Below are 14,787 nucleotides of genomic sequence, written 5' to 3' on the forward strand. Positions count from 1 at the left end.
TCAGTCCTCACTCAAGCTAGTCGAAAGCTAAGCATTCATATATTTGCAGGATTGGCGCCTCTGTAAGAAAATGCAGTTTCTCTGTGGAGTTTGTAAGAATAGATAAAAATGTACACAAATGTTTAAACTTGTCACTCTTTGGGAAAAAAAATACAGTAATAGAATATTTGGGGAAACATATTCCCCCCCTCTGCTTGCTAGAGCAGTATCTGGAAATCACACCAATGACCTCAAGGGAAACTACATCTTGATCTACCTCCTCTTCCTTATCAGCTGCAGGGAGGAAGGAAGAGTACAGTCAAGGGGAAAAGCCACAAAAAAAGAATTGGTCCGTGGCAAAACTCAACTTTCTGAGCACGTTGCCTAAGGGCTTTGCAGCAGAGAAAGCTGGGGGCCTGTGTTAATATGGTAAACAACAACAGACGTGAAAAAACAAAACAAGAAATCATTATCCGTAAAGCTAATTTTATACATCATGTAGGAATAATAAATAGCAAAAAGGGTGTGTTTTGTATTTCTGCTGGCCTTCGTTATCCTTCATTTAAAAAAAAGAAAAATGCTTGTCTTTTTATTCCTTTGTACTATTGGCTGAACTTCCATGAACAAGACTGGTTAAAATTTCTGGAGAATTAGCAAAACACTCCAACAAATGTATCGTATTTCCTCCTATTCCTAATATGCCTCAAGTTAAGTTCCAGCCTTTACCATTTACGCATTTCCACCTCTAGCATACATGAAAATGGGTATCCTTGGACACTGTTAGTGAACTTAACAGTCCCAGTATGTCCTACTAAATGGCTAAATTATTCCTGTAAGGAAAGTACAATTTGTGTGCCCACTTCAGAAAACCAGCGAGGTTATACCAACATGAGGAGGTGGACGAGTTTTTCTCTACTGAACCCAAACACTCTTTTCTTTCATCTTTAGGTAAGTGGGCAGCGAGGGATAAATGATTGGGGAAAAAAAGCCAACAGAAAGTCCTAAACAAATAGGTGACCTCTGACCCTAGAATTTATGCAAACACAATTTCTGAATTGCTTACAAGCCACAAACAAAACAACACCACTTTACGAGAAGTATTTGATATACTTGGCTTTTTTCCCCACAGACTCTGTTCTGTGGCATTCCACTGGACATCACATACACTAAATGTAATGTCCTTAAGAAATCTACTCATTTTCCAGTTTCATAAGTAGTAAACAACCACCACACATTGAGGATGAGAAGCCTCATTTTAGTAGCTAAGAATTATATTAGGTTTGCATTATATCTTATTTCTGCAGTAAGGCACGGAAACAATTCAGCCTTACTGATGCGATGGGTCTCAACAACACCACGTTAACACGTTTAGGAGAGGCATCGGTGAAGGATGCAGGGAAAACTAAATACACAGTTCATGTATTGGCTTTGGGAAAACACGTAGAAAAATGCCCTAATGCTGAGGTACAGTTCCTGTTCAATGTCACTTTCCGTTTCAATTTTGTTAACTCATGTTACAGGTAGATTTCAAGCATTTCTACCCTTTGAGATATTTCTTCCTTTACCTCAAATGCTCATTTTCAGAGTATCCATACTGTACTTTAAATTCTCATATTTGAAAAAAGAAAGAAAAAACAAAGAAAAAACATGCAGTTAGAGTCTACCATTCATTAACAACATTATTTCAACGTGACTTAATAGTACAGTCATCTGACATATAAATATATGAAAAAAAATCTGTACAGAGCAGAAAGCTCAAAGGCTTACAACAAGCAGAGTAAAGGCAAAAATAAGACAGAGGATGAATGTTAGTAACTAGTAACACACACTTAAGGGGAATAAAAAAAGAACCCATAAAACTGACCTGTTCTTGCAAGGAGAAGCAGCTTGCCATTTGCAACTTCGCCATTAACATAGCATTGCAGTGACATTAAAAATTATGTCATGGTGAATACAGACAAAGGAGAGCATTGAGATGTGAGTTATCTCAAACTTACAGCAGTGGAAAAGCTGCGCTCTGCTTAAGAAAAAGGTCAAAGGGAATGCTACAGCAAAGGACAAAACCCAATGCACAGACAGAATGTTGCCTACAGCACACAGAGGGAAGGCTCTCTAAATGCAGTTCCTCAATTAGCGCCCTAAATGGAGAAAGCACTTAAGCATCTGCAAGCCTCATATCAATATTCAGAGGAAATAAAAGTAATTCTGTCCATAAAATCTAAGGGACCAGCAAGCATTGGAGACAATGAGTCAGAGTCAACCTCGGGTAAGTGGGTCTAATTAGAGCAGCGCCAACAGGCTACATTTGCTCAAGTCTGATTTGATGTGAAGTGCCACACGTCTCTGTTGTGTCTGTTTCTGTGAACTACACAAATTAGAAGGGAAAAGGGTCTGGACATGGCCAGATCTAAGGTATCAAAATGCTCTGATGGCAATTTTCTCAGCCCTTTATCCTCCCCAGGTAAGCCAAGCTTGGATTCAGCCAAGTCCATCTCTTTGGGATCAAGAACTTAAGTGGGCATTCCCTGGGCCCTGCTTGCATGGGGACTAATGGGGATGCAGTCTAGAAAGGATAGTTCATTGGTTACTGTCATGGACCAAATTTTCTCTTCCCTTTTAGCATACAGACACATCTCTCTTCATCCTCTTCAACTCTCTCATCTTCTACCTGGAGTTTGTTGCAGTTTTCTAGTACTCTATATGCTGACCAGAGCTATTCTTAGGCACAAGTCATGAAGAATTGCGGCTAGAGAGGGCTCCGTGACTTTTCTGAAGGTGCTATCAGTTGCCCACATACTAAGTGTCAGATCCCAAAAATAAGATACACAGCACGTAGTCATAAACTAGACATGTTAAAGACTACTTTTATCAGCCATTTTCTTTCCCGGTGAATAACAGATGCATAATGAACTTCGTAAGGTTTTTTATACCAATTTTGTTGCATCTCAAGCACCTGTTACAACCTGAAAAGGCAGCTATCCTTTTAAAATCAAAATTAAGTTGCAACAGTTAGACTACCACAAGACTCAAACATCTGATTTACAGTTTACAGTAGACATGAAACAAAAGGATATAACAGAAAAAGACTACAATTATTGCAGAAGGTAGAAAAGTTGCCACCAACCAAAATCCCCAAGTATCTCCCCCTTCTCTGTAAAGAGAAATACTTTTTGGATGTGGGTGGCATAACAATCATGTCATGGAGAAGGGAGAAGCTGGGTTGGAAGATGAACAGAAGTGGTATGACACAGAAGTGGTATGTATGCAAACACACAGATGAGTATTTATGTCCCAAGAACCTGAACACTCAGAAAGTGGTTTGAAACTGAAGATCCCACCACAGCCTTGTTCTCTTCATTCAAGTAAATTAAGATTAAGTGTTTCTCTACAAAGCTGAGCAGTCATGTACTGCAAAAACCTCTGGTTTGCCTTCTCCACACGTCAGCTTGGTAGTAACCTGAACATGTGAAGAAATCTACTGATGAGTATGCAAAATGGTTTTCTCTTTCCATATGCTGCAGAAAACAAGATTTTACCTTTGAACAGCATTAAAAATATAATAGAAAAACTATATAAATGTTAAAGGATGTTTCTCAAGTGCAGGATGAAAGATGATCTGCTGCTAAGTGGTATGAAGTTAAACTTCTTTTTGGAGGAACAATGGACTTTTGTGGAAGAAAAAAGCATATGTTTTCTACTCAAGATCTTACTGTTGATAATCCACTTGTCAAATGTCCATGTTTCCTTGAATAACGAGAGGCCACTATGTCATCAATATCTTCTTCTCTTTCATCCAGATAATCCTAAATGACAAACAGGTGTTTTAGTCATCGTGTTCTGTTCTGTATTTGGTCAGCTTCTGTCTCTTAGTTTTGTTTCATTTATTTTCCACTTTAGGAGGACAGTGCAGGATATGTTCAAATTTCTAATCTCTAGAGAGGAATTCTGATTTACATTTTCCACATCTTTACACAGGCACACAGCATAAGGGGAAAAGACGCTGTTAGGGTTTCAGGGTTCAATTGCTTAAGAAGCGAAAAACTTGACACACATAGTTCATATCTTATTCTGGAGGCGCATACCTTTGCATGGCCAACAGCTGTGCACATAAACAAAACCCACTTCCATGCCTGCTAACAATCCCATGTGAATTGCTTTATTCTGCTTACTAGTATTTGCATTCAGGAATTCAGGTTTGGAAATCTTAGAGGGACCTGGTTAGAATTTTTCAAATCTTAACAAAAGAAATAAGCAAATTAAGGTCTGATACCAGGAGCCAGGGGATCATTGATACTGGTTCATCTGAAGACATTTGTAGCCAGAAGCCATTAGATGATTGATTTCCTGGTTACAGTCCAGGTTCCATGTTTTGGACACATATTTTTACAATCCAGAAATCCAATTTTCCAATTATTATCCACAACACATTACACTTGCACACTTTCATGCTGCTTAGATTTCCTGAACATGATCATTAACACAGATCCACTTTCTAACAGGCAGTGTTGAAAGCTGTGGGTTATTGTCAAATCACATGGGAAGAAACTTGTCCTGCCATCATACGCACTGAATATATTTGAGGGGTAAACAAAAAACCCAGCTGATGTGCATGTTTTAAAAATAATTAAATTCCTGTACTATTTTAATAATTCTAAAAAATGGAGGAGAAATCAGTAATTGCACGGCTTCATATATGTGCTTGAGTTTTAATACACAAGACTGGACTGTAACATCTTTAACCCATATACAGAAGAAAAATAATTTTCAGTTTTTAAACACAGCAATGAAGTAAAATCTAAAAAGAAACTTAAAATCTGGTTGATGGTCCTAAAAGAACTGTTAACTTTAAGTAAAAGTTACAGGAAAAAAAACCCAACAGATAGCTATCATCCTGTTAAGTGTAGTTTGGAAATTTCAAGCATTTCCTTAAACCTTATGGCAGGTAATTTGAAAGACTCTGCTTTTCATTTTAATGGAAGTCAAATGTTCAACTTCCTTATATCTGCTTTGCAGCTATAATAATCTCACATGGTGACCTACCTCACTCTCTATTGCTTAGTCACTCTCACTCTTAAACTAAGCAGAGAAGTACTGTATTCAAACTCAGGAGTCTCAGACTTCTATGCTAATCGGGAAAAACAGAGCAGAGAAGAAATGCTGCAGGAGAGTTGAACTGTCACAGTTTATGTAAAGATCTGCAGAGCATTTGTCATTAGCATGCATAAAACTAGCTATTACATCTCCTCTTCTTTGCTCCAGTGACTGAACTGAAATAAAATCAGCTGAAAGCGATGCAAAATTTTCTATTACTGCTTTCCAGTTGTAACTGCATATTTAATATTGAGCAGAGGGAAATCAGGACAAGCCATCACTCTATTTGGGACCAAAATTTACATACTGAAGCAAAAATTCCTCTTAGCTTCATGTTCTTACGATGAGCCTCCTCTGCTGGTCTCTTCTCTTTCTAATCTATCCAGGGCACTGAATATACTCTAAGGACAAAGGTCCATGGAGACCCAGGCACAACAGAGCTAACCATTTCAGGGAGACAGACAGAGTGCTGAATCCTTCAATAGTAAAAATAACAACAACAACCAAACCTAAAATAAAACCAACCCCCCCCCCCCCCCCAAATTCTTCATTTCTACTCTCCTCATTGACTTCAGAATTCAGATGATGTACCCAAGTTTAAAACCTGCCACAAGAATGCACAACTTTCTTGCCTATACAAGAGGAAGAAGCAATTCTGGTAACACATGCAAAACTCTTTCCTTTACACTGTTGTATATGTACCTGTGGACTTTAAAATAAACAATGCTACACTTTTATTGCTGAAAAATTAAATACAGGACAAAAAAAGTAAGGCAACATCTTCAGACTGGGTTTAGACACTCAAATATTAACAGTGCTTCACAAAAAGTCCCAAAGACAGCTAGCTGACTGCCAAATTTTGTCTGCAAGCAGATATCTAAAGCTAAAAAACAAAAAATGGTTAACATTTAATCTATGGTCTTAATTCATTTTGCACCACAATGATTATGTTTCTCAGGAGATGTTACAGAACTGCAACTACATAATTGGTTAGCGTTATTCGCTTATTAAACTTAGAGCTAGTAGGATATTAATCTCATGGTCTCCAGTAGGGATTATAAAATGCACATTATCCAATTATTTCGAATAAAGCAGCTGAGCATGTAATGAACACTGGTTGGTCAGGAATTTGACACACACCTCTCTAGATAAGGTGCTCACACTTGAACACAACACTAGATTTAACTGGTTCCCCATACTGCTCGATAAATAAGTACTACAGTATACGGGTTTCTGGGAGTTGTGATAGAATCCTAGAACAGTTTGGGTTGGAAGGGACCTCAAAGACCATCCAGTTCCAACCCCCCTGCCATGGGCAGGGACACCCTCCACTAGACCACGTTGCCCAAAGCCCCATCCAACCTGGCCTTGAACACTTCCAGGGATGCTGCTGTAAGGTCTCCCTGGAGCCTTCTCTTCTCCAGGCTGAACAACCCCAACTCTCTCAGCCTGTCCTCACAGGAGAGGTGCTCCAGCCCTCTGATCAGCTTCGTGGCCCTCCTCTGGACTCGCTCCAACAGCTCCATGTCTCTTGTACTGAGGACCCCAGAGCTGGACGCAGTACTCCAGGTGGGGTCTCATGAGAGTATCCCTTTTCATTATCAAGGACAAGGTAAGTTAGAGAAGCAATTTTTCAGCTTATTTCTCTGTATGTGTAATAGGCTTTCCTGATAAAGCTGGGAGCAAAGCAGTTAAAAGCCTTTTCCCACACTTTCAGCTGATAAATTCCAGCAATCTGCCTATCCTATTGACATGTGGCATCTCTCACATCACCGCTGTCAGCTCACATCACCGCTGTCAGCTCCCATCACCCAGAAATAAGAGAATGAAGAGCCTCAGCTAGCTCCACCACCTGGCCAGGAGAAAAGATGATATAAATTTTCTCAGGCTGCAGAAGCTGTTGTTATTTTTCTCAGATATCTTTCTTTTTGCCTCATATCAAGCATCAAAGAAGCTAAACTCCTTTATCTCAAAAGACTGCATACATAATGAATATAGGGCAAGACTCTGAAGGACTTGTGTGAGTCAAACTATCCTAAAAAACATGGTAACGCTATAGCTGATGAATGCAGTCAATTGATTTCATAAGACAGAGCAAGTGAGTACATGGGTAGAATCGGAGATCTACAAACCCCATTATGAATGAAGTTGAAAGGGGAATTGGCACTCTCACAGACCTCAGAGCAACTAAATCAAGGTTATGCCACAAGAGAGGTCCCCTATGTTAGCAAAGAAGCTACAGAGTTGCTGAGATGCAATCTGAAATTTCATTCAGAGTCAGCAAGAAAAGAAGAAAAAAAAAAAAAGAAAAAGAGAAAAGCTCGGAGTATGAGGAAGACAAAAAATAAAAATAAAAATCAAAGAACAGAAAACAACTCTGGACTTGGCATCTCTGGCACCTGCCTCAGAAATTCCTAGGTGATAACTACTGCACCATGCACAATTAGAGCAGGAAACTAATATAGAGATATTTAAAGCTTGTATTTTCTTATTTTATACTTCTGCGATATTTTCCAACTTCTTAATCAATAACACATCCTTTTTCTTGACCGCAATTAAAACATAAACCACCTATTTTTTCTTCCACAGAAATCTGACACACAGGAAGCACTTGGTTTATTTCCTTAAAGATTAACCCAAACAAAGCAGTGCTGCAGGCAGATTCTCTGAGTGCTTACAACCCAAGAAATGAATGGGAATCCCAACACATTGTGTTCCACCAAACCCAGAGTATCAAATGCTACAAGAAGGAGAAACATCTCCCATGGTCAATGCTTTTCTGAAAAGAGGAAAGGACTATGACAACAGACAAAATGCATAAACCATAACACAGAGGGTCATGGGTTTTTTTAAGCTATTTGGAAACTTTAGAATAAACTATGATTCGATGAAGAATTATTTAAGTATCTCATCTTTTTTCTCCCTCATGCATATTTAACAAACTTGGAAATTCTTTTATAGCATTGATGCACACCTGCAACTTGCGTATCTTGGATATGTGCGTAAGAGGAGAGGGAAGTTGTGAATCACTTCAGGAAAAGCGGCCCACAGAAGACATAGAAAAAGGCATGGAGATGTATGGGAGAAGACAGTGATCAGGAAGAACAGGCAAGAAACAGTGGCAGAACAGAAAGTTGGGGCTTTGTTTGCTAAAAAATATATAAGGGGAAAACCAAAACAAGACAAAGATTAGAGCCTTTAAAGTATAGTATTTCTCAGCATCAAAATTAAAGTCGAAGAAAGTATGAATTAACAGAACTTTAGAGCATGTGTAAAATAGTGCCTGAAATTTATTTTCAGCCCAGATTTCTTTCACCTGTAAACTCAAAGAACAGCGAATAATAACAAACTGTAACCGTGACTATTCATTGGAATCATTCTATAGCCAACATACTCAGAAGATGAAGCTATTTAAAAACTCGATAAATATCCCTGAAAATGTCCTGCATTAGTTATATTTTATATAGGTATACATACAGTGCTGATATCATAAGTCTGAACAAACAGGATTTCCACCAGATAAACATTTACATATTTATAACTCACCAGTTCCTGATCTAAGGCACTAGGTACAGATTTGCTTCTTATGCTCAGAGTCTCCTCATTTCCTTCAGAGAAAGATTCACTTAAATCTATCTCAGATCGGCTACGATCTGGAAAATAAAAACAATTTAAATGTTTGCTATAATTCGTACAAAAATATTCCATTTCATCTTCCACACTTTAATAAGTGTTGTGTTGAACCCAACTGTTTTTTTAAGAAAAAACATCAAAACAATATTTTAGGTATCTGTCACAAACTCTATGACAACTGAACATCAATATGATAAATGGAAAAACATGTTTTCTGATGCCATTCAGCCTTCTGGCCAATACTTTTCCCCCTGCACTATTTTTCTGCCGTAATGGGCTCCTGTGGATAGTACTATAGATCAAGCTTTTGACTTTTTCTGATAGGTCTGTCAGCCTGGAATATTGCAAAACTTGCAGTCCACGTGTTCACAGTGATTATCACATCTCCCACTACCACCAAACTTCCTCCAGCGTCTGCTTCAGAATTAAGCAACTAGGGATACAGATGGACATAGAAAGTACTTCTGCATTACTGATGTTCCCTGTGCAGAAAGGAGGAGGAAGCAAAGAAGTCTTGAGACCTGCACAAGCTTCTTTCAGTCCTACAGGTTCTCATCTACTCTATAGGCATAAGACGTGTTAGATGTCTTGGAGAAAGATTTTCCTAGTTCTCCCCATATAAATATTTTGTGCAACTGTATATTGAGAAAGAAAGAGGGGGAAGAGAATCCTACCTGCAGGATCTAACGGTAATCTGGGAAGTTTTTAACTCTTCGTCTTCTACCTGGGCTATAGCTGATGTGACAGAAAGGGTCACTCTCCTGAGCTTAATGTCCTTCAACATCCTCCAACAAGGAGACAATGAAGAGTCTGAGGCCCATTCCCAGGTTGCCTGCAATTTTGCTCAGCATCCATCTGCTTTCAGTTCTTTTCTAGTAGGAAAACTTTTATTTTATAAGGTAGCAGAAACAGGAGAATGTTCACTTCATAAAAAAGTTGCAGTCTGTAACACCTCTGCCTGGAATTGCACTGTACAATGTTCTCAAAGAAACTCTAATGCTTTCAAGTTGAAAAAATCTAAGGTGAAGAACGCTATCTCCTTTGATTAGCTCTGTGGGATATGACACTAGGTTTCTGCTTTGGGCTAAATTCAGCTGAAATAAAGTGAGCCCTGCTGCCTTTCAGAGAGAAACCTGTAAATCTGAACCCACTCTGTTAGCCCCATAAGAAGCTGACCGAGTGCCTGGAAGAAGCAGAAGAGCGCAGGGTGCTCCTGCCTCCTATTTCAGATAGGAGGAGGATCTCCACCCAGTGTTGCAGAATGGCTCTGACAGCACCTCACTGTGCAAGCCTCATTTACCTAACAGCCTCCGATGAAAGGAGGTAAACTACAGCTGAATCGACTGGTTTGGTGCATGACGTATAAAAATGAAATGACGTGATGTCTGTAAGACACTTGTTCTCCGATGGCTGTTTCCCAAATTTACTTCTGAGCAAAGTGGGTGTGAAATGTAATGGCAGTAGCACAGTAGTATTTTACACAGATCACAGATACGTAGTATTTTATACATTTGACCACACAGAGAATGATTTAACAATGTGCAATTACGAATGAAATCTTGTAACAATCCTAAGAGTATGTGATTTACCTAATACTAACATCGTGCCAACATCACTGGGGTTAGGATTATCATTTTTTCAAATGTAAAACTTGTGAAGTGGTATAAACTTGGTTAGCAAAAGGGAAAAACTTTCAGAATGAATATGAACAAATTTATGAAACTTACATCTGATCTTTCAGTGTGCTTTAAAAACAAAAGAAGCAGAGTCACAACAATAGGAATAATGCTCTGATGATAAAGGCTGGCAGAAAGAAGGAAAAGACTTAATACTTGCCTGATGACAAAGATACCCTAGAAACTGCAATGGAAGGTGTTCCAGATGCTTTCCTACAGTGCTTCTTCACTAAATCTTCAGGTACACTTTCACTTGCTGGAATAATCATGCCATTTTCTAAGCCAATGTCCTGCCCAGTAAGAAAAATGCACATCTCATAAATACAAAAAGCTAGCTTATTCACTATCAGTCTGCAAAAGCATCATTTATATTAGCTCCCAGAACTCCAAAGCTCCTTTAGAAGCCAGTCCATTACTGAATATATTTAGATTACAATCTAATCTGCTTTGCTTAGCACAGATCATGCATAAAATTTGCACAAAGATGTGATTCATGCATACATTCTGAGTTTGCAACTGCAGAATCAGAGCAACGCATCACGAGTGAGGGGAGGGAAGTGAAATACTCAAACTACTAAAAGTTCACTTAGCTTGGAAATAAAATAAAAAAAGAAAAGAAAAAAAAAAAGAATGAAAAGATAAACCCTATTGTTTTTATACCAGCATAATGATTTCAGTCAGGGTAAACCCAAATGGACTTGAACTAATTAAATTACGCTGGTATAATCCCTTAAATAAAGCAAATATGCTTGATATCATTATGGCTTTTTGCCTTCTTGTAAAGGAATAGCTAACAACATAACTCCATCTAAATTAAATGGATTGGCCTTTTTCAACCAAATCCAATGCCCTTGAAATCAAGTCAGTCTGTGTGCCAACAAGAATATAAATAAAACAAGTATTAATTTATTGACAGTTCCCAAAACGTCCCTTCACATATACTAATTTACTTTTTATTATGAAAGACAATATATTAGGCCAAGTAGTTAGAAGTTAGAAAAAATTGATGTGTTCAATAGGGCTCTGATCTCAAATGCTCATCTACCTTTTTCCCAAACATTAATGGTAAAAGGCATTGCTTCCGACTATAAATTTCACTTTGCTTGTACACTTATGGCAGCTTAGCATAACTTGCTAGTACAATCCTGATTTCTTAAGAGAGGTGACTGAAACAAATTCAGGATGGGCATCTCAGTGCACAGCCAGAAGAAGCTGCTTGACAAACAGGCAGGCTGTCTGGGAACGGAGAGTGTCTGCCTCTGGCTAGATGAGCCACATCCTTCTGCTGATTGCAAAGCAGCCAAGATGGCTAGCTCAGACGTGGCCACCTACATCCCAAGAGGCCTAACAGCCGGTAAGAGGAATCCCATATTTCATTTTCGTAAAGTGTCTAGCACACATTTTGTGTTATGCCATAATTTATGCAGAGTCCAGTGTCCAAATCCAGAAAAAATTCAAATCAGTACGGCCTGATTTTCTGCAAGTGCTGAGCTTGCAACATTTCCCTTAGAAGTTAGTGGGAAACATGCTGAGCCCTGCATGCTAGAAAGTCACATCCTTAGTTCACAGCACTTACTCAAGGCCCTGAAGTGCCAAAAACGCTTACTCCCATCCCTTGTGCTTCCCACTTCAGAATCTGTAACTCATTATGTAATCATGGACATCAGCAGCAACTTTTAGGCATAAGAAAAATGTCTGCCGAACCAAAACCATCACTGGCAGAGCATGACAAATTCTGTTCTAGTAGAGACCTTTACTGGTCCCAGCAGAATTAAGGAAGAAACAAAATCTTCTCTGTCAAGCTTGTCCTTTGCGGGTTACAAACTGATCTAACAGGGCAGATACCAGCCGAGTCATCTCGTTTGGTGTCAGCTCTACATCGCCGTACTTACCCTGCTATAATCTGCGGTCATGCTGCGCGTGCTGAGTGCCGGAGGCCTAGGGAGGGAAGGTATGGAAACATTGCTTCTGCTCGCAGGACCCACGGCCCCTTTCGGATGGCCCGCGGTGGCCTCTGCATCGCCGCCGTTCAGTGAGAGAGTGCTCCCTCTGGGACGGAGAGAAGAGTATTAAAGCATTATTGCTTTGAGCAAACCGAGGCAACCCATTTAGCAAAGTATTGCGAGAAGACAGCCATGGAAACGATTTACTAGAATAACATTGCCCTGGATGAACTGCGTGATTCACTGCGAGAAAATGGTTAGCTGGAAAGAAAAACACAGGCAAAGGTGAATTACAGTTATATATTGCACATATAAAAATATACATACACCTGTTTTCAGGACTTCTACCAGAACTGCAAATAGCTCAAGTGGGTGGCTCTTGTCCAGGCTGCAGAAGCTGCATTTGCCCATGTTCATTTCAAACTGCGTTCGCATCCCAACAGCGGGTGCGACAACTCATGTAACGCTTCCTACCAGGCTGCTCCTTGGTTTAAAGGAAAACTGTGGTGACATGACAGCTCTGGCCACTTCTGCAGCTGGTGTTAACGCCAGCATTATCTCCAGAAAGTCTACAAATCCTTGGCTATCTGCTCTCCACCCTCTCTAGAAAAACAACAACTTGCTCACTGTCTTGTTTATATTGCAGTAATGACTCTTCATCCAACCTGGTGGTTTCTTTCTACCAGCTCGGAAAGCTAGGAAAGCTGGACAAGTCTTTCTGCCAGGTTTCATGTTAGTAAAAGTGACAAAAAGATGAGCTGTAATCAGCATACCAGAACTCGACTGTTTTCTAATACCACAATAGGCAGAAATTTTTCCATGGGATATTTTCTATTAGAAAATATTGATTAGTCCATGTGAACATTGAGAGTTAGAAAGGGTAAGCTGCTGCACTTTTTTGACTTCTTGAAACGATGAAAATTATTTTTAAATGTATTTCAACACATTTCCAATTAGTTTTAGTTTCATTTGAAATTTGCTTTGCAGTTAAAAGTTCTTGGCTGATCAACTCTTCTTTCTCCACAACCATCAGTTCAAACCTTTCATTTTTCTTCACAATTTAGAGAAATCTCAAAAAGTCTTGCAGGACGGTAACAGTTCTGCATACATTTCTACCTACTACTTTAAAAACCCCAACAGATAAATATGAATTAATGCAGGAACTGCAGCTACTCCGTATGGAAAATACAGTGTCAGAGGACAATAGTAGTGCAAATTTGCTGGAGAAAATTTTTGGAACAGTACATTTTCAGCCAAAATAAGCTCACTTAATAAATATTTCAGATCTGCAGGCATTTTCATTGTGCTGGACAACATCTGAATTTCACCTTCACTTGGTTTAGGCTGTCCTTACTCTCCAATTTCATGTATTGACTACCACAGATAATGCATAATAAACATGCTTTTATGCATGTGCACTTCATACACATGCACTGCTGCTTTTAAATTTGATGAGCTAGTAATCAACAAATCCTACTAAATGTGCCGTGGTTGATTTTTGGTCCCACCCGTTTTGGTGCTTGCAAAGTCAGAAAAATCAAGGTTACTGGTTGTCATCTGTATTTTATAAAAGCTGTTGGACTTAGACGCACACACCTTAATTTCCAAACCTGTCAGTGCATACCAAGTAGCCAACCTGAGTTTCATTGCATGTCACACCATTTTGGATGGGTTGTTGTGACTTTCTGTTACAAAAACTGTTGTTACAGATTTTTTTTTCCTCACTGTGTAAACTAACGTAAATCAAGAGAAGCGTTCTGAAGTAATAGTAGGCTGGGATAAAAGATTTGAAAACATGTTACAAGGGGTTCTGCAGGAGTCACCGGTCAGGCTGAGCACTTACACATCAAACTTGCTAAACAGACCTCTCCTGTACCCCTTATTTCAGTCTGCTATTAGAGAAGTTCAACACATTTTATACGCATATTAAGTAGACAACAAAAGAAAAACGTTGTTTTAACTTGACTATGCCAGGCATTTCCATGTGGTAGACAAGACCTCAGTACGATAGGGTAGTGTGCCTGTGTAGATAAGCCTGAAATACCTATACTAATTCTCATAGAAGCATCCTGATGCAGCCTCCCAGTGCATTCAGTTGCAAAAGAAAACATTTTTGCTGGGGTTGAAGAAATGAACTCATGGCCTGGGACTCCCTGTTCCCAGCTCAGTGCATCTTCTCTTAAACCAAAATGTTTAGAAAGAATAAAAATTCTCTCTCAGTTTTCTTGCTGGTAGGTGAAATACTACCAATTTTGACAATACAGCTAAAAAGATGACGGCAATTACAAGAATCAGAAATATGCAGGAAAATCTAGGGCAGCTACAGTGTCACAAGATGTTGTTATATTCTTTTAATTTGAAACTCAAAACAGTTAGGGAGGGCAGCCTGGGAAACTTTGCTATTATTTTTAATAATTACTACTCAGTTCTTTAAATTAACAATAGATGAACTAAAGCAAGCATCC

General features: G+C 39.0%; 1 protein-coding gene across 3 annotated transcripts in view; it reads right to left on the reverse strand.

Annotated features, from left to right (window-relative positions):
• Positions 1 to 14,787, reverse strand: part of SYTL5 (synaptotagmin like 5) — a 98,526-nt gene that overhangs the window by 18,838 nt on the left and 64,901 nt on the right. For 2 of the 3 annotated variants that reach the window (XM_075774322.1, XM_075774311.1), the window contains exons 7-9: positions 12,272 to 12,428; positions 10,540 to 10,669; positions 8,617 to 8,723 (exon numbers count right to left, since the gene is read on the reverse strand). In XM_075774322.1, the coding sequence (XP_075630437.1) occupies positions 8,617 to 8,723; positions 10,540 to 10,669; positions 12,272 to 12,428 (394 nt within the window). Of the gene's footprint in view, positions 1 to 3,689; positions 3,783 to 8,616; positions 8,724 to 10,539; positions 10,670 to 12,271; positions 12,429 to 14,787 lie in introns of all 3 variants that reach the window. The other variant, XM_075774307.1, reaches the window with a different exon arrangement.

Source organism: Balearica regulorum, chromosome 1 (assembly GCF_011004875.1).
Source record: "Balearica regulorum gibbericeps isolate bBalReg1 chromosome 1, bBalReg1.pri, whole genome shotgun sequence".
Classification (NCBI taxonomy): Eukaryota; Metazoa; Chordata; class Aves; order Gruiformes; family Gruidae; genus Balearica; species Balearica regulorum.